Source organism: Mirounga angustirostris, unplaced genomic scaffold, assembly GCF_029215605.1.
Source record: "Mirounga angustirostris isolate CCGP_5_RB_7025 unplaced genomic scaffold, mMirAng1.0.hap1 SCAF_336, whole genome shotgun sequence".
NCBI lineage: Eukaryota > Metazoa > Chordata > Mammalia > Carnivora > Phocidae > Mirounga > Mirounga angustirostris.
In genome coordinates, this window is record NW_026992044.1 from 1 (window position 1) to 24,877 (window position 24,877).

General features: G+C 41.4%; 1 protein-coding gene across 4 annotated transcripts; it reads right to left on the reverse strand.

Moving 5' to 3' along the window:
- Window positions 1–1,490: 1,490 nt before the first annotated feature.
- LOC135363482 (mitotic spindle assembly checkpoint protein MAD2A-like) lies at window positions 1,491–23,234 on the reverse strand. Of its 4 annotated transcripts, XR_010409159.1 has the most exons (8): window positions 21,318–23,234; window positions 17,495–17,867; window positions 16,433–16,579; window positions 13,341–13,461; window positions 12,010–12,113; window positions 11,609–11,698; window positions 8,593–8,746; window positions 1,491–4,428 (listed from the first exon to the last, which is right to left on the reverse strand). XR_010409159.1 is itself a non-coding variant. In XM_064583992.1 (7 exons), the coding sequence occupies exons 2-7, from the start codon at window positions 17,565–17,567 to the stop codon at window positions 11,165–11,167; spliced, it is 672 nt and encodes a 223-aa protein (XP_064440062.1). In that variant the 5' UTR covers window positions 17,568–17,867; window positions 22,777–23,233; the 3' UTR covers window positions 6,614–11,164. The 4 variants fall into 4 exon arrangements, 3 of the variants coding, with proteins under 3 accessions (XP_064440062.1, XP_064440063.1, XP_064440061.1); XM_064583992.1 differs by lacking the exon at window positions 1,491–4,428 and having other exon boundaries at window positions 6,614–11,301; window positions 22,777–23,233; XM_064583993.1 differs by lacking the exon at window positions 1,491–4,428 and having other exon boundaries at window positions 6,614–8,746; window positions 21,318–23,233.
- Window positions 23,235–24,877: the final 1,643 nt, after the last annotated feature.

Genomic DNA, 24,877 nt, shown 5'->3' on the forward strand with positions numbered 1-24,877 from the left:
GCCTGTAGTTCTCTCTTTTTTAAAAAAGATTTTATTTATTTGCGATAGAGCAAGAGTGAGAGAGCGAGAGCGCACAAGCAGGGGGAGTGGGAGAGGGAGAAGCAGGCTCCCCGCTGAGCCAGGAGCCCGATGGGGGACTCGATCCCAGGACTCTGGGATCATGACCAGAGCTGAAGGCAGACGCTTAACTGACTGAGCCACCCAGCCGTCCTCTTTTTTTTTTTTAAGTGTCTTTACCTGGTTTTGGTATCAGGGTAATGCTGGCCTCACAGAATGAATTTGTGATTTTGGAAGCTTTCCTTCTAACTCTTCTTTAAATGTTCGGTAAAATCCACCTGTGAAGCCATCTGCTCCTGGACTTTTGTTTGTTGGGAGTTTTCTGATTACTGATTCAATTTCATTCCTGGTAATCAGTCTGTTCAAGTTTTCTATTTCTTCCTGATTCAGTTTTGGGAGGTTATATGTTTCTAGGGATTTATCATTTCTTCTAGGTTGTTCAATTTGTTTGCATACAATTTTTCATAATATTCTTATAATCCTTCATATTTCTGTGGTGTTGGTTGTCCTTTCTCCTCTTTCCCTTCTGATTTTGTTTATTTGAGTCCTCTCCCTCTCTCTCTCTCTCCTTTATGAGTCTGGCTAAAGGTTTATCAATTTGGTTGATCTTTTCAAAGAACCAGCTCCTGGTTTCATTGATCTGCTCTATTGGGTTTTTTTTAGTTTCTATTTCATTTATTTCTGCTCTAATCTTTATTATTTTCTTCCTTCTTTAGGTTTTGGGTTTTGTTTGTTCTTTTTCTAGCTTCTGTAGGTGTAAGTTTAGGTTGTTTCTTCAATGTTTTTCTTGCTTCTTGAGGTAGGCCTTGATTGCTATAAACTTGCCTCATAGAACAGCTTTTGCTGGATTCCAAAGTTTTTGGACCATGGTGTTTTCATTTTCATTTGTCTCCATGTATTTTTTAATTTCTGCTCTGATTTATTCCCTTACAATTTTAAATCTTTGATTAAATGTGTATATTGGAAAACATTATGTAGTGTCGAGAGCATGAGCTCTGGAATCCAATTACCTAGTTTTAATCCTTCCTTATGATTTACTACCTACATGACACTGGGTAAACCAGTTATACTTCTAAAGCCTCAATGTCCTTCTCTGCAAAATCAAAATGATGATAAAAGCATCTGCTTCATAGGGTTGTTGTGAGAATTAAATGAGATCATACTGCAGAAATGTTAGTATGGTACCTAACAGATTAATCCTTCAAATAATTTAGTTATGCTTACAGGAGACAATGAGACTTTTTATTCAAAAATAGCAACAATATAATGGGTATTCCCCCCATGAATAAAGACAGGGAGAGAGAACAGGTAGTAATGCCAATTGAGTAACTACAAATTGCCAAGTTCTTTGCCAGGCAGTTTATGGACATCATCTCATTTGCTTGCAGCAGATTTGTGAGGTAAGAATCATTATTTCCATTTTATAGATGGAGAAACTGAAGCTCAATAAAGTGAAGTAACTGAGAACCACATACCAAATAATCTGCAGAGTCAAGTTTGTCTAATTTCAAAGTCATATAGTTTTTCCTCACCTAAACAATGTTTTCCTTCTGGAGGAGGAAAGAAAATATATTTTAAGCCACATCCCATTTAGGTTGGCTCCCAAATTATTTAACTGACACATATGTGAGTGTTTTCATCAGCTGTCAGTGTTTGCCTATGGTGCCCCTATCCCACTCAGTCTCTCCTCCCTGAAATGGCTGGTTGAGGAACACTTAGCCACTGCTGGTACCATGTCCTAACTCTCAGTCAGGAAGTTTGCATCAGCTCCCAAGATGGACAGGAGACTCCTGTTATTTTACGGAGCCAGATCTGAGGTTTTAGACAGGCAGGGAGTAGGAGGAGTCAGGACTGGGAAAGTCGAATGATTCCCCTCCTGATGTCTAGTGGTTCACATCGCTAAGATAGATACCAGGCTGTGAATTGTGCCTCCTCAGCTGATCCCCATTCTGGATCAGTATCCCTATGAGTAATTTCTCTCCTGATTCTGGCACTCTGGACTTTCTACTACCACTGATGGGTTTTTATCTCTATAGAGGGGAAAAAAGGGATGCCCAGGCCTTGGCTGCGAGTGCTCACTCCACTACCCTTTGCTGCCCTCTACTGACCATACCTGGAAAGTACATTTAACCTTTCAGGCCCTTGGCCCAAATAGATACTACAGTGAGTGAAACCAGGCACACAAAATTTGAGGTGCACCAAAAAACTAAGTAAATAAGATATGATATTTTAATTTTAATATAGTATTTTAAAAAGTCAATTTGCAAAAAATACATGGTGAACAAAATATCTAAATGTACCCTAAAACAGTACTACTAGCTTATATGTACACAGAACCTGCCATCCATCTTTTCATTCAAGAAAGAGGTCTAATACTGCAGTGGCAAATCATGCTATCAATACTGGTCAACCTTTTTCATCACTCACATATATGGGAGGAAAAAACCCAGAAAATTTAGAGTAAGTGAAAAACAAAAATGAGGAGGTCTAAGTGGAACAGATATTGTAACAGTCGAATCCTAAAGAAAACAAGTAAGAGAACAGGGAAAAAAAAAAAAAAAACTGATTAAGAAAACAAAACCAACTAACATCTTCAGAGTCAAGAAGCCAAAGAATGGGTGGCTATAAAATAAGAACAAAGAAAAAGATTTTTTGGAAATTAAAGATATCATCGACCAAATTAAATGTACTAGAAAGTCTTGAAGATTGAGTTTCAGGAATCCCACTTGACTTTGACACTTGGAACATTCATCTTTCAGTTTTAATGACATAAGATTACCCTTTCTTTCTCAGTAAGTAGAGCTATTTGGTCCTTCGGTAAGGAGTAATTTAATCATTGGAATAATGGAAATGCTATTTTAATTTGTAGAATCAACGTATAAACAAAACTTGGAAGACAACAACTGTAAAAGAATCTGACTAATACTAACATTGATAATATAAAAAAAATGGAAGTCTGAATATTAAGGCAGCAGAGACGTGGAAGAGATAATGTCACAGATCTTTTTCACCTATTTATTTATATAGCAAAAAATCAAGATACACTGTCTAAAATTGATGTAACAAAATACAGACGTAAGCATACTCTTTAAAATGGTAATAACCAGAAAAACCAAAACAATGTAACTGGAAAATGTAGAAGCAGATGGATAAAAGAAATAAGTTTCTCATCTTTCAATAGATGCTATTTCAAGTTCATAAAACAAGAAATGAAAGCATTAACATAGGTTTCAGAGGTATTGTGATAACCACCAGCAGAACAGAAAATATTTAAAAATAGGGAGCTGGAAATGAGGAGTTGGGGAACAGGCTCAGGCAGGGAATTTACTTTTCATTTGGTACCACTCTGTACTGCTTGTTTTTTAAAATGTGTGTATGTATTAATTTTACACTATAAAAGTTAAAAAAAAAAAAAAAACCCTCTTTGCAGCTGCAGCTCTTGGCATCATTTCCTTCCCAGCTGCAGTCTCTTTCCTTACACCAGTGGTCAGATCCTACTGAGACAGGAAGGAGTAAGAGAGAAAAGAAAAGTTTCTGCCCTTAATTTAAGTGTCTTGGAATCTTTTTTATTTGTTTGTGCTTGTGTTCTGTCTTTTCAAATGGCGCCACTCTTTGGAATACTAACTTTTGACTACTTTCATCTGTGATGTCTAGAACCTTCTTAAAGTCTTGCTAAACTTTGGTATCCTTCTGTTCCTTCTTGACAAAGAGTAATCCTGACTCATTGGCTCTTACTGCGACCGTGGTATTTTATTTTCTTAGAATCTTGGTTCTGGTCAACTACTTCCTAGCCAGGTCCAACTCAGCCTGCCTAGGTAGGAATGAAAAGTCTATGGAAGAGTGATGACAATTACTACTATCAGAACAAGTAAGACGTGGCATATTAGTAAGTTAAACATAGTGCTAAGGGAGCAGGGTGACGTTCATTACCCCATTCCTCATGCACTGGCAGAGGAGAATGTGTTTCACTCCACTGTTCTGGAGAGAACACACTCGGAGGAATTTGGGAGTAGACGTTTTCTCTAGACCACAATCTTGCACCAAAGTGCCAAAAGCATGGGACACGAGACACAAGGAAATGAAACCAGAATATCTAAATTTTCGAAGAAGGCAATAATGTCTCAGGGTCACTCTCTAAATTTGAGAAACAAGGCAGAGGATCATAGGGGAAGGGAGAGAAAAATGAAACAAGATGAAACCAGAGGGAGACAAACCATAAGAGACTCTCAATCTCAGGAAATAAACTGAGGGTTGCTGGAGTGGTGGGGGGGTGGGAGGGATGACGTGGCTGGGTGATAGACATTGGGGCGGGTATGTGCTATGGTGAGTGCTGTGAATTGTGGAAGACTGATGAATCACAGATCTGTACCCCTGAAACAAATAATACGTTATATGTTAATAGAAAGAAAAAAAAAAAAAAGAAAAGGTCACTCCCTGAAAGTAGGCAATATATATGGGAGATAACTACACACGAGTCACCAAAACAAAACAGTAACAACAACAAACACAAAGAAATACACACACATATTAAACATAAACCGTTGTGGAAGCACAACAGTTGCTGGGCGCTGTGTGCTCAGTGAATACGGACTCACAGGCTGTGGACTCAAGGCGGGTGCCTCTGGCTGGCTTGCCGTGGGACTGAAACCCAACAGTTCCCAGGTCCTCGCTGTCTCCAATAGAGGGAGCACTAAGTCACCTGCCACGCCATTACCTATTCACTTAATTGGGGGACCACAGTTTTGTTTGTGACAACTTTTTTTTTTTTAAAGATTTTATTTATTTATTTGAGAGAGAGAATGAAAGAGAGAGAGAACATGAGAGGGGGGAGGGTCAGAGGGAGAAGCAGACTCCCTGCCGAGCAGGGAGCCCAAGGCGGGACTCGATCCCGGGACTCTAGGATCATGACCTGAGCCGAAGGCAGTCGCTTAACCAACTGAGCCACCCAGGCGCCCCTGTTTGTGACAACTTCTATAGGGGAGATGCAGTCTCTTTTGTGACTGCTGACCCCTTGGAGACTAGAACTAATTCGAGGTTCGAACCAACTTTGAAGAGGCTGAAGAAGCTACGCCCATTCCTGTGAAATCCCAGGACACCGCTACAGCTACCGGAACCCAGGCTCTGCGTAAAAGCCTCTGGCTGACACTGAGCCAACTGTATACGATTGAGAATGAAGGCACTTGGACTTTAATTTCTATGGGCTTTTGTGAGGGGATTTAGTTTGGGGGGAAGTGGAGTCATAAACAAAGAGTGTCCTATTGTTCAAATTTGGGACATTTTCGTGTGGATACAGTCTCTGTGTTCATTTCATCAAAGTCTGGTGAGCCACTTTGGACAACATGACTGGACCTAATTAGTGATACGAAATGGACCGGAGAGTTAACTTTCAGCTTAGCGTGCTGCATGGCGTTCTACCGGACTCATGGGGCCGGAGTCTTTTGTGGGCAGAAAGCAAGATGCCCTTCAGCAGTTCCAGAAGGACTCTGTGGGGAGGAGGCGAGTTCAGGCGTGTGTGAGCGCAGCAGTAGCGGGAGCAGGCGCGGCTCCGCTAAGGGGACTGCTGCCCTGGCTCCCTTCGGAGGCTGGAGCACAAAGGGCTACGACATTGGTTCTCAGCCTCCCATCGTGTGTGCGCGGCCTTCTTACCTTGTCTACATTTGCATCATCCATACAAAATACTGATATGTTTTTCTTTAAACATTCAGAGTGGACTTTAGAATCTTCGCTCATGGTAATGTGTTAGAACATGTTATACGTTTTTCTGAATACAGATTAAAATACATAGTTACTAAAATTAAAAAAAAAATGCCCGTGAGCATGCTACCTAAAGCAACTCACAGGACGCCCGTGGAACGCACAGTGTAATACACTAAAAAGCTTAAAAAGCTGGCAAATATTCAACGAGAGGGATGCATGCTACTCCACTCTCCAGGTCTCCATTCCAATCCTGATGACAGAAGGTGCTGTTGGGCAGAGATCTGGGGCCCCTCTCTCCACTGTCTCTCTCACACCATTCCAAGCAACAGAGAAAAGACCTTTCTAAGACTTATAGGAGTTCGAGTCAAGTGCTTTCTTATTGTGCCCTTGGCGTTCAGGACGCAGGGCTTCTTGCTCCCATGTTGGAGTGGGCTTGCGCGAGGATGCCTGCAGTTGCCTGGCCATTCCCGGCTCATTTCTGGAGGTGTAGTAGCAAACCCTGTTTCTGCTTGAGATCTAAGCCTCACTCTACCCAGCTTTGCTAGGGAACCCCATGATTTGGATGATAACATACATCTCAATCGCCTTCTGTCTCCTCTATTTCTCACTCGTTCAAATTCCAACACAGCATGTAGTTACAAAAACAAGTGAAAGAATGAGAGAAGAAAATGTTGATGGAAGAAGATGCATGCAGCTATGGTACAGCAAAATACTGTGTGTATATAAACATTTAATGATCGCTTGTTATGAAAAAGTGTTTTTTAAAAAATTAATGAAACTTGATACTCAAAATACTGTTGAGTTCTCCTTCCCCAACTTGGGGTTAGAGTCATGTAGCAGTCTAGTCTTTTTGGCTGAGTCTGTGCACACTGGAGCAGGGGCACCCTCCTTTGTTCCCTAGTCTCTGAGAAGCAAGGAGATATACTAGAAAGAATATTGGCCTTGGGGTCGGGCCTGGGGACAGATTCTGGATGTTTGAAGTTGGGCAAATTACCTAGGCTCCCTGAATCTCAGGTTTTACGTGTGTAAAATGGCAACAATAACCTTCCTAGGGTTGTTGTGAGGATTAAAGGAAATGCGTGTGAGTCAGCGAGACTGCCATTCAGAAAGAAATTCACATCCATGTCTAGGTATCCACTGGGCATGTCCCTATCTAGATAGTTTTTAAAGAGGTTTGGCATCTTTCCCTTGCATGGAAGTGGAGCCTGAGCGGTCGTGCTTATATTCAGAGGCCTTTTTCAGCACAGATAAAATGCCAAAACAATAAAGATTTTGATAGGATGTGTACCTTTGTGCAAACAAGCTTGCATAGCAAAATGGTGCAGATAAACGCAGATGACAATGGACTTTATACAAATAAATGAAATGATGTTTCTCTAGTATAAAAATAGATCAAATGGTAAGAGCACAAAAATAGGTGAAACGGTAACATAAACTGACTTGTGTAATCAGAGGGTCAACTCTTGACATTTTTCTCTCTAGGCCTTTTCTAATAGTTTTGTTGCTAAGGCTACACTGTTTTTGCCAGATTGGAACAGCATTGTCAACTCTAATGAAGATTAAGTAGCTTTCCCAACTAGATTTTTTTTAATAAGCATCAGTTAATACTGCTGGCTTTCAAAGCCATGTTCGTGAAGAATGGAAAGATCTTTAAAGATCTGTTCTTAGAAAATGTAGCTCATAAAATTTGGAATTTAGCAGCATTTCTATTCCATAGTTATTCCAACACAAGTTTTTATCACGGTTACACTGAACAAAATAACTTAAAATCTAATTTCACATATTTAATTAAAACAAGAATAAGAAATTATTATTTACAACTTTAGCCAAAAATTAATTCCCTAAAGAGTAACTGAGGTTACTTAACGAACAATTCTTTTGACTAGTGGGTAAAGTGTTTCACAACTGCTCACAAATGCACACTTGATTTATTCTTTGCACAATATGGATAAGTTACAGGAAGTCATCTGAGGAAAGTGTAAATACAAATGCACCCAAAGAGACGTAGAGTTTTGTAAAGCGGAGTAAATGAAAACCAGTTTGCTCTGGACACTCAATTGCTAAGAGGATGTCAAAGGTAAGAGCCATTAGGAAACGGGTGAAGAAACACTCCTTTTGATGTGCTTGCTGAGGAGCCAGATGAGCTTCCTTGGTCATGGACAGAAGAGACCATCTAAACTCTAAAAAATGTAGTGCAGTTTGCACGCCCGCTGATTCCGCAATTCTACTTGTGCACTAAAGCATGAGAATTAAATTAAATAATTCATGTGAAGTGCTTAGCCAACTACAGATGCTGTATTTCCTTCCTTGGATGTCTATATTTTTGTAGCCAGAAATCCCACTGTTAATTTCCAGTAAGAAAAGCTGAATATTACAGCCTTTAAAGTCAAAAGTTCACCTTAATTTGAATATTGCAGCATTAGTGACATCTGGTGGAAAATGAGTTACAATGCGGCATTATAGCTATTCTGATCTGTCCTGTCTAATAATAATATTATCACTTTCATCACATTTTCACATACCCCTTTCCCCAACTCCATGGGAGGAGTATACTTCCCTGCCCCACTGAAGTTTGGCTCAGCCACAAGACTTGGCCAAAATCAGTGGAATGTGGGCAAAAATGTCAGTGTCAAAGTTTGGAAACTAAGCTTTAAAAGTCCTGGCTAGCTATTGCCCCTTCAATGGTAGAATGAAACATGTGACCTGCAGATTTGCATGAGAATAAAACAAGCACCCCAGATAATCCACAGACTTACAGGAAAAAAAAAAAATGCTTACGGTTATTCTATGGTTGTTTGCTATGAAGCGAAAGCCAACTAAAACATGAGATCGTTATACCTCTGTGTAAAATTCCCATCCAGGCTTGACTTCCCTGTCCAATTGATGACACTGGGAGAAGAGTCCTGAAGACCGGGTGTGGTTCAGTCCCATCTGGGGCTCTGTTTCAGACCTCGACAGGCCCAATCGGAACATGTTGTTTTCATTCCTGTACCTATGGTAAGCAAAACCGAGTCAGAGTCCAGGCCAGGCCTATCAGAGGCCTATCAGACTCTCTTGGAATCTTGGCTTCTCTGTTTCACATGGTATGGAAGTCACGCACGTTTTGTTGTTTTTTTTTTTCCTAGCAAATCTTTATTTAAATTCTACTTAATTAACATATACTGTAATATTAGTTTCAGGAGAATTTAGTGATTCATCACCTACATGTAACACCCAGTACTCATCAGTCATTCCCAATTCTTGAACCTGTTGGTTTAAATATCTCCCTCCTAAGGTGAGCTTCAAGGTAGAGGAAAGAAGGCAGGACAAGTTTAGCTGGAGCCATAGGCCAAAGCTTTTCCAATTGAGCTTTACCAACAAAGCTCATAGCTTTGTATTTGTATTTCTTAAATGATACATAATCTATAAGGGGGGGAAATTAGCAATGTTAGAAATCACAAATTAAAAGTGATAATATTAGGGTCATTTAATTTGGTAAATAAAAACACAAATGACAGAAATTTAAGTATTATCAATGATATATTAAGAAAGTTGCTACCAGTGAGCTTTTGTGGGGGAAGAACCACATTATTTCCGGCCATTTAGCAGAGGCATTGTGTTTCCTAAAGCAGTTACTGCTTTCTGAAAAGAATTTCAAACTTTTGTCCCAAAAGTAGTTCCAGAATTTTCAACTCTCTCCATATTTCTACTGAACTTCCATTTCTGCTTTCTTTCTCAACCTAATGTGTCATGTTATGAAGGTTATGTACAGCCAAGAATTCAAATGTTTTAATCTTACTAGTGACCACTTTGTACTATATCTCATGTTGGAAAACCAGACTCTTGACCATACCTAATTCAAAATCATTTCCATTTCTGCATAACTACTTTTCTTATTCAGGCAAGAGTTGTGGGTGGACCTCTAAAATTAGATAGCTTCAACTCTCAAGGGAATGGGCTTTCGCAACAGCATTCACTACACCCATCATCAAATACGGGGACCTACACTTGTCTTGTAGTGAGAGAATTGCCCTTTATTCTTAACAAGCAGGCAACAGGATCAAACAGATCATTCAGGTGAAATAACAAAGACAAATACATATGTGATAAATCTGTGTAGTTACTTCTTGGAAGCTTGCCATGTACTTTCCTCTCCTTCATATCTCAAACTTCAGAAAGGCCAGGACCCTGTTTCATTCATCCCAATACGTGGCACGTTAACAGGTGTTCACTTTGTAATTTTTGAAGGAATGGATACAGGCTATGTGTTTTTACTTTATAGTGAAGATTAACGAGTTAATACATATAAAGAGCTTAGAACAGTGCCTGATACTAAGCACTTAATTATTACAAAATGAGATAAGATTTAGAACAGAGATTAGAAGAGACTTTTTAGAAGTCTGCCTTCAACTGACCTTGGCAAAATAAGGAAGACTAGGCTAGCAATAAGGCTAGGAGTATAGAAAAGTTCTACAGCCCAACATACGCTAACAAATGACATGTATTATTTTATACAAACAATGATGCTTATTTTAAGTCCACAGTTATAAGATTAAAGGGGTATAATCAAAGCTTGTCCATTAAATTGAAAGCACCTCCAGACTGACTCAAGTTTGTATTCTTAGGCCCTGGTAGGTACAAGATATTATTTGCTATACTGAATCCATCCTACTATTTAACTGTGTTAATACCACACCAATATAAAAATATGTTAAGACAAATTAAAATATACATACTTAACTTTATTACATCATTTAAAGCTTGATTTTATAAAACATAAAAAGAAATGTTTAAGTGTTCTGTATCACAGGAATTTAAACAGTGGCAATATACATAGCTTTGTAAGTTCAAGTTATATAAATTAAAATCAAATAATTGGAAATGCTTTTAATACAGAAAATATACAAATAAAATAAATGGCAAAAGGACCTAACAGGAGAAGTATTTCATTACTTACAGATTATCATTAGATAATTTCAGGATCTAAACAAAGACTCTGAATATTCGGACTTCTTTTGCTGTATTTTATATTTAAATATCTCCCTACCTATATTCCGAATCAAGGTACTTGACCAAAAGGTTTAAGAAGGCATTTAGCTTTAGGCAAAAGCTTTCCATCTACAGTTACCACCTTTAAAGGAATTGACATTAACAATGTTGATGTAATCTGCTAGTTCCCTTCTGAACAATGTGCAATAATTTATACCAACCCTGTATAAAGTCATACAGGTACCAAAAAATGGAACAATTATGCACAGTTCAATAGAAGTATAATGTTAAGTTTCCCCATCTAAAAATTAACCAGTGAAACAAAATGTATCAACTATAGTTGACTTGGTTTCAGGAAAACCACATCTGAGAGTTATAAGTACATCACTGTCCTTATCTTATCCTCAGTCATTGACAGGAATTTTGTAGGCCACCATGCTATTTACTTTGTGGATTGTAGTAGTAAATAAACGAAGGGACGGACTTCCTCAGAATTGGTAATAAACTGTGGTCCCGACTCTTCCCATTTTTCAGGTACAACCAAATCTTTGTCTGTATGTATCAGTAGATCAAATGAACCTAAATTGGGGATAAGATCATTAAAGTACAATTATTTTTTTCTAAAGTACAACCACCCTTCCTGTGTCTTTCACATTTGAACCATCTATAGTGTCAGAAAAGCTAGTTTACCTTGATCTCTAATCAATTATATTAACTAATTGCTTTTCCTCAATGGAAATTTTAGTACAGAAAACACTGTACTCCTTTTACTTTATGAAAAACTCAAGTTTTTTTTTTTTTAAAGAGAAAACCACTAAAAATATTTGCAGAAAGTATAAAATTAATCATGAGACAGCATGAATCTAAGCCATAGAAAAGATAATACCTTGGTTCTGTGACAGCTGTATCCCAGTGCCCAGAACAGCATCTCGCATGTAGTAGGTATTTAGGATATATCTGATGAATGAAGGAGTAACTAAGAAAACAAAGACACAATTATAGCTATAAATCTTAATTATATACATAGAAATGTGTAGAAAATAAAATGAAAGAAATTACATCAAAATATTCAAGAGTGAGTACTGTAGAATACTTTCATTGCTTTCCTTTTCAGCACTTGTAAATAAAATGCAAATAGCATTACTTTAGCTTTATCACACTTTTCTCATTCATATAACATGACATTTATAATTAAGAAAAAACTTAATGAGCGCGTTAATTCTTAAAGTAGTAGCTTAGTCTTTTCCACAACAAATTTAAGCCAGTGTGAAGTTGTATAATACTTACAAGAAACTTCCAATAGTGGCAGAAATGTCACCGTAGCTGTGATCTGTCTGATCACTGAACGGATTTCATCTTGGATAGCTTTCTGAGACTTTTCTCTGGGTGCACTATCAAAGAAACCAATTAATTCATTTTAAGTTTTAACAAGTTATTTGAAACACAGGTAAGATTATTTATCTGATTAAATGCTTCCAAAATCAAATAAGTAATGCATTCAAAAGGAGTTTTTTTTTTTAAATGAAAATAAATATATGTCCTTAAGAAACTTAGTAGGCCCAATATGTATCTCTATTATTTCATTTATCCTTCCAATCATTTTTTAGGGTTGTTCTTAGTATCAGGTCATTAAATAACAGATGACTAGAAAACCTGCCAAGTACTTCAAGTCAGGAAAGCTTCAGCATGTCTTAAAATAAAGATAACAAGCAGTATCTAAAATATTGAATCGGTATAATCATTTTGGCATTTTTAGTAATGCCTAAATGTCTAATTTCCTATTGCCTCAAATAAGATGTTAATCGTGTATGGCGTTAATAATTAAACATTTTCTAAAACAGACCAAAGGCTTCAGGAGCAAACTCCATCATTTCATTATGAGAGATAGTTCAGAGTTTACAGGTAAGCATGCCTAGGACGATGCTAGAAATTAGCATATAATGATGGGCATCTCCCATCCAGATAATCTAAAAACTTCAGTTTAATAAGTGTCTAAAGAGGGGCGCCTGGGTGGCTCAGGTAGTTAAGCGACTGCCTTTGGCTCAGATCATGATTCCCGGGTCCTGGGATTGAGCCCCACATCGGGCTCCCTGCTTGGCGGGAAGCCTGCTTCTCCCTCTCCCACTCCCCGTTTATGTTCCCTCTCTCGCATGCTCTATTAAATAAATAAATAAAATCCTAAAAAAAAAAAAAAAGGGGGGGAGTGTCTAAGAAGTTTGTAGCATTAAATGAAATACAGTAGAGCTGCACAGTAAGCTGGGAGAAAGTCTAGGATAATACTTCATGGTTAAAAGTACCTTTCTACAATTCATGAAATGGCCCACCTAGGACGGACAGCATGGTAGCTTTACATATAGCATCATAAACACTAAAGTTTGAAATTTATGGATTTAGCCTAAGCGCAATTATGTTAAAAGTCCGTGATAGGCAAAATTCTTTCGTGAGCACAATTTGTGAGCCCAATCCTTCTCCACAGGAGATTAAAGGTCACATCTAACATACTTAGAAACAAACTACTTTATATGAAACTAGTTCAATATAAGTAGAACTCATCTAGTAAAAGAAAACAGTTTTGGAAAAAGATCTGTAAAAATGGAAGCAATTTACTTCATACTTACCTGTCATCTTTGGCAGTCTTGTCACACTCAATATCAAATTGCCACCTTTCAAGTACCTCACCACTTTCAATATTTGAGATGACAACCACCAGTTTCTGAACTGAACACTTGTATAACCAATCTCAATACATAACAAGGAATCTTTTTTGTTTCACTGCATTACAAAACAACTCTCTTCCCAGGTCTCACTTTCTATCCTCAGCAAATTCCTACCGCTAGTATTTTGGAACTCTGCCAACCTGTACAGAAAACCTGCCCCACAATAACCTAGCTCCTGTTTTCAAATTCTCAGTATTTGTACCAGATATAGTACTGAGTGCTGAAGACAGAGTAGAAAACAGGAAGTACACCCTAATCCAAGTAAGATGCAGGAGATGGCCATTAATCTAATCACTGCACCGATAAATATAAGATTCTAATTGTGGTAAACGCTATGAAGGTGCAGTATGTGACGCAATGAGAGCATAAGAGAGGAAAATTGGACTCACTCAGGGAGTTCTCACTTAACTTCAGTTCTACAAATAAATTATCATTAAATATGCAAAATGATACAGAAAAGAGTACAGGTCTTAAATATTGAAAAGGGAAGAGCATCTGACCAGAGGATTGAAAGAAGGGTAATACAACTGCAGTAAAGAAAGGGGAGAATGAACAAGGTCAGTTTGTGTAGGATACACAGGGGTCAGACCATGCAAGGCCATATGGGCCAAATTAAAGAAGTTACACTTCAAGAACCAGGGAAGTCATTACTGTATTTGAAGTATGGTGTGATGTAATTAAATTTGTATTTCAGAACTATCCTTCTGGCTGTGATGTGGAAAGCAGAGTAGAGGTAAAGAGGGGATCTAGAGACACCAATTAATTAGCAATTCAAGCAAGAGGTAATGAAGGCTTAGAGAAGGATAAGCTGGTAGAGATGGATCAGTAGATAGATTCAAGAGACTTCATGGTTAAAACTGTTAGGATTTATTGACTACTTATGAGTAAGCAAGAAGAAAGACTGAGATAGCTCCCAACTTCCTAGTTTATATCGCTAGTTGGATGGCTGATCCATTCACTGAGAAAAAGAATGCAAATGGGAGATGATGCTTAAGTTTTAAGATTTTATTTTTAAGTAATCTCCACACCCAACATGAGGCTGGAACTTAATATCTCGAGATCAAGAGTTGCATGCTCCATTGACTGAGCCAGCCAGGAGCGCCTTAAGTTTAGTTTTCAGGTATCACTGGGATAGCCAGATGAAGATATCAACGGAGCCACGAAATATATGAGCACAATTAGGAGAATTGGGTTGGATGTACATTTGTGAGTCAACTACACCAAGGTTGTTAGTGAAGCTATGTACATGTCAGAGATCATCCTAGAGAGAGATTATAGTGAGAAGAGGGCCTCAGGACAAGCCCTGAATTAATCTTGGAAATTGGGATAGTATACTCAGGAATCTGTAGTGTTTTTTTTTCTTTTTTTAAGAGACAAAACAATTTTGTAATATTTAGGGTTTGTGGGCCACCTAGGTCTCTGTTGCATAGTCTTTAAAAAACAGCCCTTTAAAAATCTGAAAACAGGGCGCCTGGGTGGCTCAGTTGGTTAAGCGAGTGCCTTCGGCTCAGGTCATGATCCTGGAGTCCCGGGATCGAGTCCCGCATCGGGCTCCCTGCTCAGCAGGGAGTCTGCTTCTCCCTCTGACCCTCCCCCCTCTCATGCTCTATCTCATTCTCTCTCTCAAATAAATAAAATCTTAAAAAAAAAAAAATCTGAAAACATTCTTAGTTTGCAGGCAGTACAAAAATAGCCACTTGCTAGACACGGGCTGTCGTATGTATCAACTTTTTCTTGACATATATCAACTTTTTCTCAATTTAGCTCTGAAAAGGAAGAAATTGGGTAGTAACTTAAGGATTTGGGGTGGGTGGAAATTTTTTTCTTTTAAAACTGAAGAGAGATCAAAACAAAGAAATCAAAAATACCAGAGAAGAACTAGGATAAAATCCTTAAGGCTAGAAGAATGGGGATTCAGATTGAACAATTTGCCTCTAAGAAGAGCAATTCCTCCATTTTAACTAAAATAAAAGGGAGAAATTAAAGAGGAAGGTCTGCATACATCCGAGGTGAAGAAATATCCTCAGTGTAGTCTTAAAGGAGACAACCCAAAAACCAGTAGCTTAGGTGGGGCTTGCTTCTCCATCAAATTAAGATGATATAGATTATTAGTTGCTTACTAATAATCTTACTTTTTAGCCCTGAAGATAATCCAAAAAAAAAAACCCAATTAATCTAATTTTAAAAATAAAGCTACTTGATACAAAGAAATATATATGACTCATGAATTAAGAAAAAATGATGACTAGTGTTTTTTGGAACTAGTTTTGGAAGATCAAATGGGGAGCTAGGGAGAAACATCCTACAACAGAAAAATTAGAAGTGAGAATCCTAAGTAGAGAAAAATATGAGGGGAAAAAGGAATAGATGGAGAACAAGTATTGATTCAATACAGTAATTTCTTGAGCTAAAGAAAAACAGTGAGTGTTCAGATAGAAAAGGCTTACTGATTAAAGGCAGGATTTTAAAAAAGACAAATGGAAATATATAAAAAATAAAACTCTACTGGGTGCTCTATTACTTAGTAGTTCTTTTCTTTAAGTTTAGTTTCCAGGTTGGATCCAATTTTATTTTCCTTTAAGTAATGATGGCTTTAAACTCTAGGCAGTTACAGAAAATATATGTTAAAAATATACAGTGGATTTTTCTCCGATAGTGAACACCATCATAAGGACAGAAAATTCCAACTTGTTCCATCTGGCTACATGAACTGCAAAAATCATTTCTAAGGAAGTTGATGGAGACAGTTTTGTGAAGCCATATCAGATTCCTAATATCAAAATATTCAACCCACTCAAACTGCAGTATGGGAAGGGTGGACTTTCTTTCAATTTATATATTATTTGCTTCCTTCCAATTAAGAATCACTATATTTGAGGCTGTAGTGTTTTATACCTTTTTGTACAGAGCTGAAAAATGACCACCAAGATGCCAGAAAATATGGGTTTCTACAAGGCCTGCAAAACTCAAAATGGTTTGCAACAATTAAATACCTTTCGGCGGTTCCACCACATTATTTAGGTATTTTATGAGCTCAGGATCCGTTGTTACAAGCAAGGTGAGTCCATATTTCTGCACTCTATTAAAGGTTTCAGATGGATATATGCCACGCTGATATAAAATGCTGTTGATGCCAAATGCTGGAAACAAAAGGAATGTTAAAGAAAAGTCATTATCACTTTGTAACTCTGGAAAATAAAACATATTTAGATGTGGCTACGTTTCATTAATGGTATAAAACCATAAATGCCTTAACGTGTTTGTGGGTGTTTTGCTGAAAGCAGAGTAGGTAAAAAGTGGCATTAAACATTCTTAAAACCTTGCTTCTAATTAAGAGAGAACACGATACCTGCATTTCTGTGGCAAAAAAAGAGAAAAGCGCCAAACGGCATTAATCTACTGTCAAAGTAGTACTACAACTCACTGTAATCCAAGTCCCAATTCAGATTATGTGGTTAGAGGGTGTCAAAATGGGCTTTTGCATCTCAGTTAGCAACTGATTAACTGTTCTCTGCAATGCTCTCAGCAAACCTTTCCCTCTTTTTCCTCCTTTTCTCCTCACAAGTCCTGCCAGATTCTATCAGAAGGCACAACTGTCCTGGTCCGGAATGGCGTTTCCTAAATCTAGTCCATCACCGCCAATACCAGAATCAAAGAGGGGCCGAGGGGTTGTTAAAAATATACGTGGCCCCCACCCCGGCCCTACGCCCTCTTAAGTCGCGGAGGCTGGGGGCGGGCGGAAAGGGCCTGGCTCTGTAGTTGAAAGCAACGCTGCAGGTGGAGGGGCTACATCGCGCCGCAGGCCTCAGCAGCACCTAGGCCTCAAGCTCCACCATTAGCAAGGAGCCCGGAGGCGGCGTCTGCATCCGCTTCTTCCTAGATTCTCCCGCCGGGCAGGAGGCTGGGGCAGAGAGAGCTTAATTCTCGGCCTCGCGGCCTCGCGGCCTCCCCTCCGCCCCCTACCGCTTCCCCCGCCTCCGTGGCTGAGCCACGGGCCTACCGGGCGGCCTGGCCTCAGTTCACCCCGCCCTCCGGCCTGCGCGAGGAGGACTTACAGAAGAACTCGGCCACGGTTTCGGCGCTCCCGCGCAGGGTGATGCCTTGCTCCCGGGAGAGCTGCAGCGCCATGGCCAGTCCTACAGACGAAGGAGTGCGCTTCCCCCCGGCAGAGAGCGACGGCGGAGACGCCCACAGCAGTTCCCCGCCACTCGTTTCAAAAGTAACGGCGCAGCACGCCCTCGGGCCTCGGCGCAGGCGCGATGAGCCTCTAGGCCCCGCCCCGTGGGGCGGGGCCTGCAGGTCCTCTGGGCGCTTTTCGGAGCTGGCCTGTCCGCAGGCGCAGGGGGTAGGCGTGGTCGCCCAGTTCTGGGTGGTCAAGCTCCGCAGGGTCCCGGCTGGGCGTGTGTAGTTGTGGTCTACTAGACCGGCCTGAGGGAAGAAGACGCCAAAACCTGGTTTGGGTTTTTTTTTTAAAGATTTTATTTATTGGGGCGCCTGGGTGGCTCAGTCGTTGGGCGTCTGCCTTCAGCTCAGGTCGTGGTCCCAGGGTCTTGGGATCGAGCCCCGCATCGGGCTCCCTGCTCCGCGGGGGGCCTGCTTCTCCCTGTCCCACTCCCCCTGCTTGTGTTTCCTCTCTCATTGTCTCTCTCTGTCAAATAAATGGATAAAAACCTTAAAAAAAAAAAAAGAATTTATTTATTTGAGAGAGAGAGAATGAGAGAGAGCACATGAGAGGGGGGAGGGTCAGTTTCAGATATTTTAAATACTTAAATATTTACGTGGAATTACTTTAAAAGAAAATTTTGTTGCACACCATATTCAAAATGCTAAAAATTGTACACCTTGAGGTGTTGAAAACATGATCTTATGAAAATATCAGCCATTTTCACAGATCTGAAAAAAAGCTACTGAATTGTACTATATGCCTACTTAAGTTTTTGTTAGCTAAGCAAATAGATTTATTTTGAGATATGCAAATATGAATAATTGCCACTGCATTAATTCTACCACATTGTTAGGAATCATGACCTTGCATTGCAGACTCTAAAACGGATCTGAATTTGAAACCCTGAGAACACTAGCGATAGAAGGGCAATGAGAAACATCATTATAAGGGCTCCTACAGCTTCTTTTAGGAGGAAAGAATCTGATACACATATGAACCCTGTTTATAAACAATACAAAAAGAAAAGGTCATTACTGCATCAGAATTACCATCATAAAAAATATTATAAATAATATTAAAGTCACACTGAGTCAATAACCACAGGGTTTTATTATCTTCAACACTACTGACAGCTTAATAAAATATGCTTAACAAATCATTTGTTTGAAAACTGAAAACGATATTCCTATGTAATTACAGAAACAGTGTTTTTAAAAAGTGGATGGCAATATTTATTTTATATCCATCATCTGATTTTAATACAAATATCTTGCCAATAAAAATGTTACAGCTTTTAGAGATAAGAAAAAAATATGAAAGAAAGAAAAGAGAAAAGAAAAAAGTCTCAAACACAGGACCCAGAATGTCAACTAATTCAGCACAGTTTTGCAGTGTCAAGTAAAAAGTCTCTCATAGAAAGTTACATGGAAGTGTAAAACTTCGGTTTCTGGACTTTGATCCAAGCGGTCAAACTGGTCCTCATTAGTAACTCCTATTTCCATTATATGTCAAATATTCTCAAGCTTTTGCCTAGTACAAAACAAAGCAATAAGAAGTCAATCACGTTACCCCTACAATACTAAATGATCTAAAACATAACCCACAATGGCAGAAATGATTAGTAACTAATGAAAGGTAACATTATTTTAATATGCTGTCAAGAATAACAACAGCTGTTAAAGTGGCATTAGCACCCGGAAGCCTTCATTTGCAAATGCATGAAGATTAGAGCCCTTAATTAACACAGTAGTATCTCAGGCGGGTAGAACTGCAAAGTTGTCTAGAATGGTGAGGGTGGGAGTTTCCATATGTTGTAGTTTACTAGTCTCCAGTTAATTTTTATGCCAATAGATTATGTTCTGAATTGTTCAACTGACACTCAAATTCACATAAACAGGCTGTGATTACTAAAAAGCATCTATGCTCCAAGCTTGTAGCTTTGAACTAGGTGCTTAGCTCTGTATTTGAAGATAGTTATAGGAAACAATGTAATATAGCAGCCGAACTGCTTTCAAGGTCAACCAAAATTCACGGGTATTTAAATGAGAATTTAGGGATGCCAGAAACCTTCATTCTGTTCAGTGACTACTACTGAGTACAGATCATTCAGTTTGGGAATAGGATAAAAAAGCATGCATGAATGTCATGCATGGAAGTAGTTCCATCAACATGCCTGTTTACCGGCACAGATGGCCAATCTAAGTGAATCCAAATTTATTTTAAATTTAAAAACATGTTAAATGTTTCTACAGAACTGTCTCATGGGGTCCTGAATCACACACAGTACTCATTTTACACTTACAGAGTGTAACAAACAGGATAAAAGCAGAGTAACAGCTTCTAGTTAAAAGAAAAAAAAAAAAATCCTAGCTATAAAGTTAAAATGTCTGCAATAAGTTTTTACCACAACCATATGAATCACACTGGGTTTAGAAGTTTGGAATTTTTATAATCAACTACTGTCTAATCTCTCAATCTTAAATCTCTAGTTAATGCCACCAAATATAAGCCCAAACAGGAACCTCTGACTACACACAAGCTCTTAGATCGTATTCTTTAAACTGACAACTTTCAGCACTTTATACTTAATGAGGGCCTGTACTACTCTTAAATATTTTACACTTTCGTTTTCCAAGTTTTACTCAACATAAACTCTTAGAAATATATAAGAATATATATACACATACATGTCATAGAAAGTGGTCAGCCTATTGTCAACATCAACTATAATATAAAAACCGTAACTAAAAAAGTCTTTATATAGAGTTTCAGATGATCTGAATTTTACACAGAAAAGTGTAACTTTGAGAAATGAGGACTGTAATCCTGTGCTACTTGGGAGAAAAGGTAATGTGAAAAGAAAATTAAATGTAACCCCTTCCATTTAACTTCCAATAAAATGTTACTTTCAAAGATTTGGCAGGCTCTGAGTGAAGTGTTCTTATGTATGACTACTTAAAAAGATCACCAAACTATCCTAAGTTTCTGTGTTTAAAGGGAGAGAAGGAAAAAAAGAAGAGGACACTGATGTTGATTTGTAAGACAAATCACTTTTTTCTTTCAACTAATAATCTGCCTACAGAACATCTCCAAAGAACAGCCTGACACACTGAAAAAAATCAGCCCAGCTCTCCTGCCCGCTCCCCATTCAATGGGGGCAGAAAAGTGGAAGTGTGCAAGGGTGAAAGGAAACTAGGGACAGATGGCCTCGGAGTAGCAGGTGACCTTTGAAAACTGGGGGCCCACAACAATCAATAATTCCAGATCTAGATGGCCTTCGTGCCTCACCCCGAACTCGCAGGAAACTGTCCTTTGAAAAGAAACCACTTTTCTTTTCAGGGTTTATCCTCTGGTTGCTCCAGATTCAGATTTTGAAGGAAGACAGCCAAAGCGGGGAAAGAGGACTTTAAAAGGAGGGCGGAGTAATTAAACAGAAGAGATAAGATTTGCCCTAAGCTATCGCCTCGGTCCAAAACCCCCGAAAGGGATGAAATCGACACAAACTCGTTTAGGAGAAACTGCCTTAAAAAGAGCCCCTTCTAAAATCCCAAAGGAATACACCGTAAGAGAATAAAGGAAGACAAAAATATCAGACAGTCCATTTTCAATGAAGCATCCCTCTGCCCCCCCGCCCCCGCTGGGCGCCCCCAGCCAGCACCCAGCCCCGCGCCCCCAAGGTAAAGTGGCAAGTGGGGGGATGCTGAAGGGACTACCTTGTTTTGTCTCCAAAGGGCAACACAGCAAACATAGGAAGGTCGAAGTGCAGACCACGCGGCCTCCGCAGACTCTGGACTCCGGGAGGCGCCGGGGGGCGACGACGTGCCCAGGGGAGGCGGTGACTCCAAGCCTGCTCCCTTACCGACCCCGCCACCGGGCCGCCGCCCGCCGCAGCCCGCTCGCTCCGCGCTGCGCCGCCCCCTGGCGGGGAGCGCCCGGCAGAGCGGAGGCCGAACGCCGGCGGGGGGGAGCCCAGCGCCGAGCCTCGGCCGGCCGCTCCACCATCACCGCCCTGAGTGCGCTTTCCTGGCGGCCAAGGCAGCCAGCGCCGGCTGCCCGACGGCCGCTGCCTGGAGGCGGCGGCGGCGGCGGCGGCGGGTCCGGGACTCTTCTCCAAAGAGGCGCGTCCTGGAGTCAGTCGGAGTCCGCGTGTAGAAGCCTTTGCCCGCGCAGCGGCTTCTCACCAACTCCTCAGGCTTCAGGGCATCCGCCCGCCTCCACTCTCTGCTCCGGCCCCTCCTTCCTCGGCTTCAACCTCAATTCCTCCCCAACTCTACGGGAGCCTTTCCCACGCGCGCCCCAACTGCCCCCCGGGCAGCCACCTCCCAAAGGACAGGCACCCTCCTCCCCGCCCTCGGCAGCGGCCGCCCGGCGCTTGGCTCTCGACCGGGAAGAGCTGGCCTCTGGGGTCGGCTGGGGCTGCGCGGGACCCGTCAGCGCCCCGCTGTCGGCTCCCGCCGCGCCTCCCCAGCGCCCTTTGTGTGCGCGCCGCGAACCCCTCTGCGGAGCCCTTTCAGCGGCGCCGCCTTGGGAGCAAGAGAGAGTGAAAGGAAGCGCCGGGCCAAGCAAGGGACTGGAAAGGGGCAAAAGGCGACAGCGCTTACTCTGGGAAGACTCCGGCATGTTGCTGCCTTTGGGCTCCTCGTGGTCTCGCCCCTACCCCGACTTCCCCGCCCGCCAAGGGCCAGGGCGAGGGGGGACGGGGGAGGAGCGGAGCTGCTGGGACCGAGTTGGAAATGGTGCTTCCGGAGCCGCAGGGAAGGGGCTCAAAACTGTTTTGGTTTCGCTGAGGAGATTTAGGGGGACTAGGAGGCTAAAGAAGGGCTGGGGGAAGGCCCGTGAGCGCGGATGTATGTAAATAATCTTGCTCTCAGGGAATACCGGGGCAGCCGGGCTGTGTGTGTGTGTGTGGGGGGGGGGTCCACATGTACATTTTTGCATTGAACTTTTTGAGCAAGTTGGATCGAATCCCACGCTTGGGCTTTTCGACTGTACTAGCCATAAAGTCGAGGTGTCTACACCCTAACAGGACCAAAGACCTACTTCAAAAGCAAAGGGCCTGGGAACCGAGGTCGTTTAATGGTAAAGGAAGAGGAAAATTCAGTAAGGGAGAGAGATGAGCCCCCAGGTCACTCTCAGCGCCCCGGGTGGGTCTTCCAGGGGTCCTCTTCTTACCTGGTGGCTTTCCTAACAAAGTAAGAGCAGGTAAAGTCCCAGTGATCATCCAGCCACGCTTCCACGGAATCCTGGTCCCGCTGCAGCTTCGACTCCCCGGAGCCGGGGCTGGCCCGCTCCATGATCCGCGCCCAGCGTCTGTGCAGCTGGTTTGTGCCGTTTTCCACCCCAGCTGGGGTCTCTCCCTCGGAGGAGCCGGCCTCTGCCCCGAGACCCTCCCCCTCCGCCTTGCGCCGGTCCGGCTGGCTTTTGGCGAAGCTGCTCCGGCGCCCGGCCAGCCGCTCGCCACGCCCCACCTCTCCTGGTGATCACCGCTCCCAGGTGCGGCGGGTGGGGCAGGCGCAGCAGCCGCGCGGCCTCGCCGGGGTCGGGCGGAGGCTGGGTCTCGCCGTCTGTCGGGTCCCCAGATTCCAAGGCGGCGGCGGAGGCAACTGGCGAGCTCTCCGGCCGCTAAGTGGCCGCCGCTGGAAGGAGGCCGCTCGGCCGCTGGGGTGCGCTGTGGGCTGAGCGGGTTCCGGGGGAGCGCGCAGAGGTGACTGGGGGTGTGTTCGCAGAGTGCCCCACAGTACGAAAGGGAGAGTCGCGATGTGTGCGCCCATCCCAAGTCCTGAAAGCTGGAGTTAGGGGAACCTTCCACCAAAAGTAAGAGGTGCGGCTACCCTGGCGACTTTTCTCAGGTCTGAGTGAACAGTGACCGCCCGGCCTCGCTTTCCTCCCCAGGGCTTGGGTCTGGAAGGTGCAGGGATCGACCTTCCTCCGAGCCCAGGCAGCCCGGGGGGGTGTGCCACGGATTTGCGGCTCCTGGTGGGTAACTTCCAACAAAGGCATTTCCGTAATTACTATGTTGTTAATAACCACAAATAATTATAAAGTAGGCGTCTTTGCATCAAACATTCCCTTTTTATGACTGCAACAAGATTTTCTGGGAAAAGGAAAAGGTAAAACTGAAGTAATCATCATGGTTTGTGTATGAAGTCAGAAGACAAGGGAACCTCTGTACAATTAGGTTAGAGAGCATAGACGCTACCCGGGGATAGTACAGAGCAGACTGGTTAGCCCAAGTTTTATTAGTCATTTATATTTAAATGGAATTAACACACACCCCACAAAAAAGTATCCGTTTCAAAGGGCTCAGCTTTCCTACTCTATTTTGTCCTATCCCAATCATGCTTTCCAAAAAGGAATTGGTGTCTTCCTTTTGCTTTGTTCTCATCTCCATCTCCTTGTCCCGCAATTTGCAGTTTTAATAACGGTATTTTGCAATGACCTAATTTGGGGGCAGAATGAAATATGGAGTTGTATGTTTCACAACGTGTGAACGACACCATTAGCAGTGATATACCCATAGTGATTTAGCTGACATACTTTTAACAAAGTCCTTTCAAACTATTCTTGGCAAGAATGTTAGACATTACTCATAGAATGAGTATTACTACATAGAAATGCATAATTAAATTGATAATATAAGAACTTTAAAAAATGTCTTCCAATCCGCCAATGCAATGGTTTATCCTTCCTGCATTAAATAATTGTCCTTCTACAATTATAGTTTTTCTGAAACTTTACTGATGTATGCAAGTAACCACAAACCAACAAAAAGTAAGCAAAGCAGTAGAATGTGAAATAATGTGCAATAAATTATATCGGATTTTAAAATGCGAGTTCTGTGATCCTGATGTGTGATTACAGTGCTCGTGAACTCGAGACTTTGTCCTCAGTGCTCAGTTTTTCCCTGTGGAAATCCATGCCTTTCTCCTAACAGAGGGTCAGTTATAATTTAAAACTATACTTTCCTACAAAAAATGAAGTGAATTTTTGGCTTGAATTGTTTGCTTCAGCTGGCTGCCTTGATTAAATAAACAAGCACTATCTAACTGTCCATTTTTCTCTTAACCTGAAAGGGTTAAATTATCAGAAACCAGAGAGTTTTCTGAAAAGTTACTGCAAGAAAAACAATCCGTGGATTCTGCCATTGGCGAGTCTGAATTCTGTGTGGTATACATGGCAGATTGGGGGTTCTTGTGAAGGCTGGTTACTTGAAGTGAGCATATCACAGTGGTTTGGGGGATGAGTTATTTCAAACTGTTCTAGTCTCCAGAGA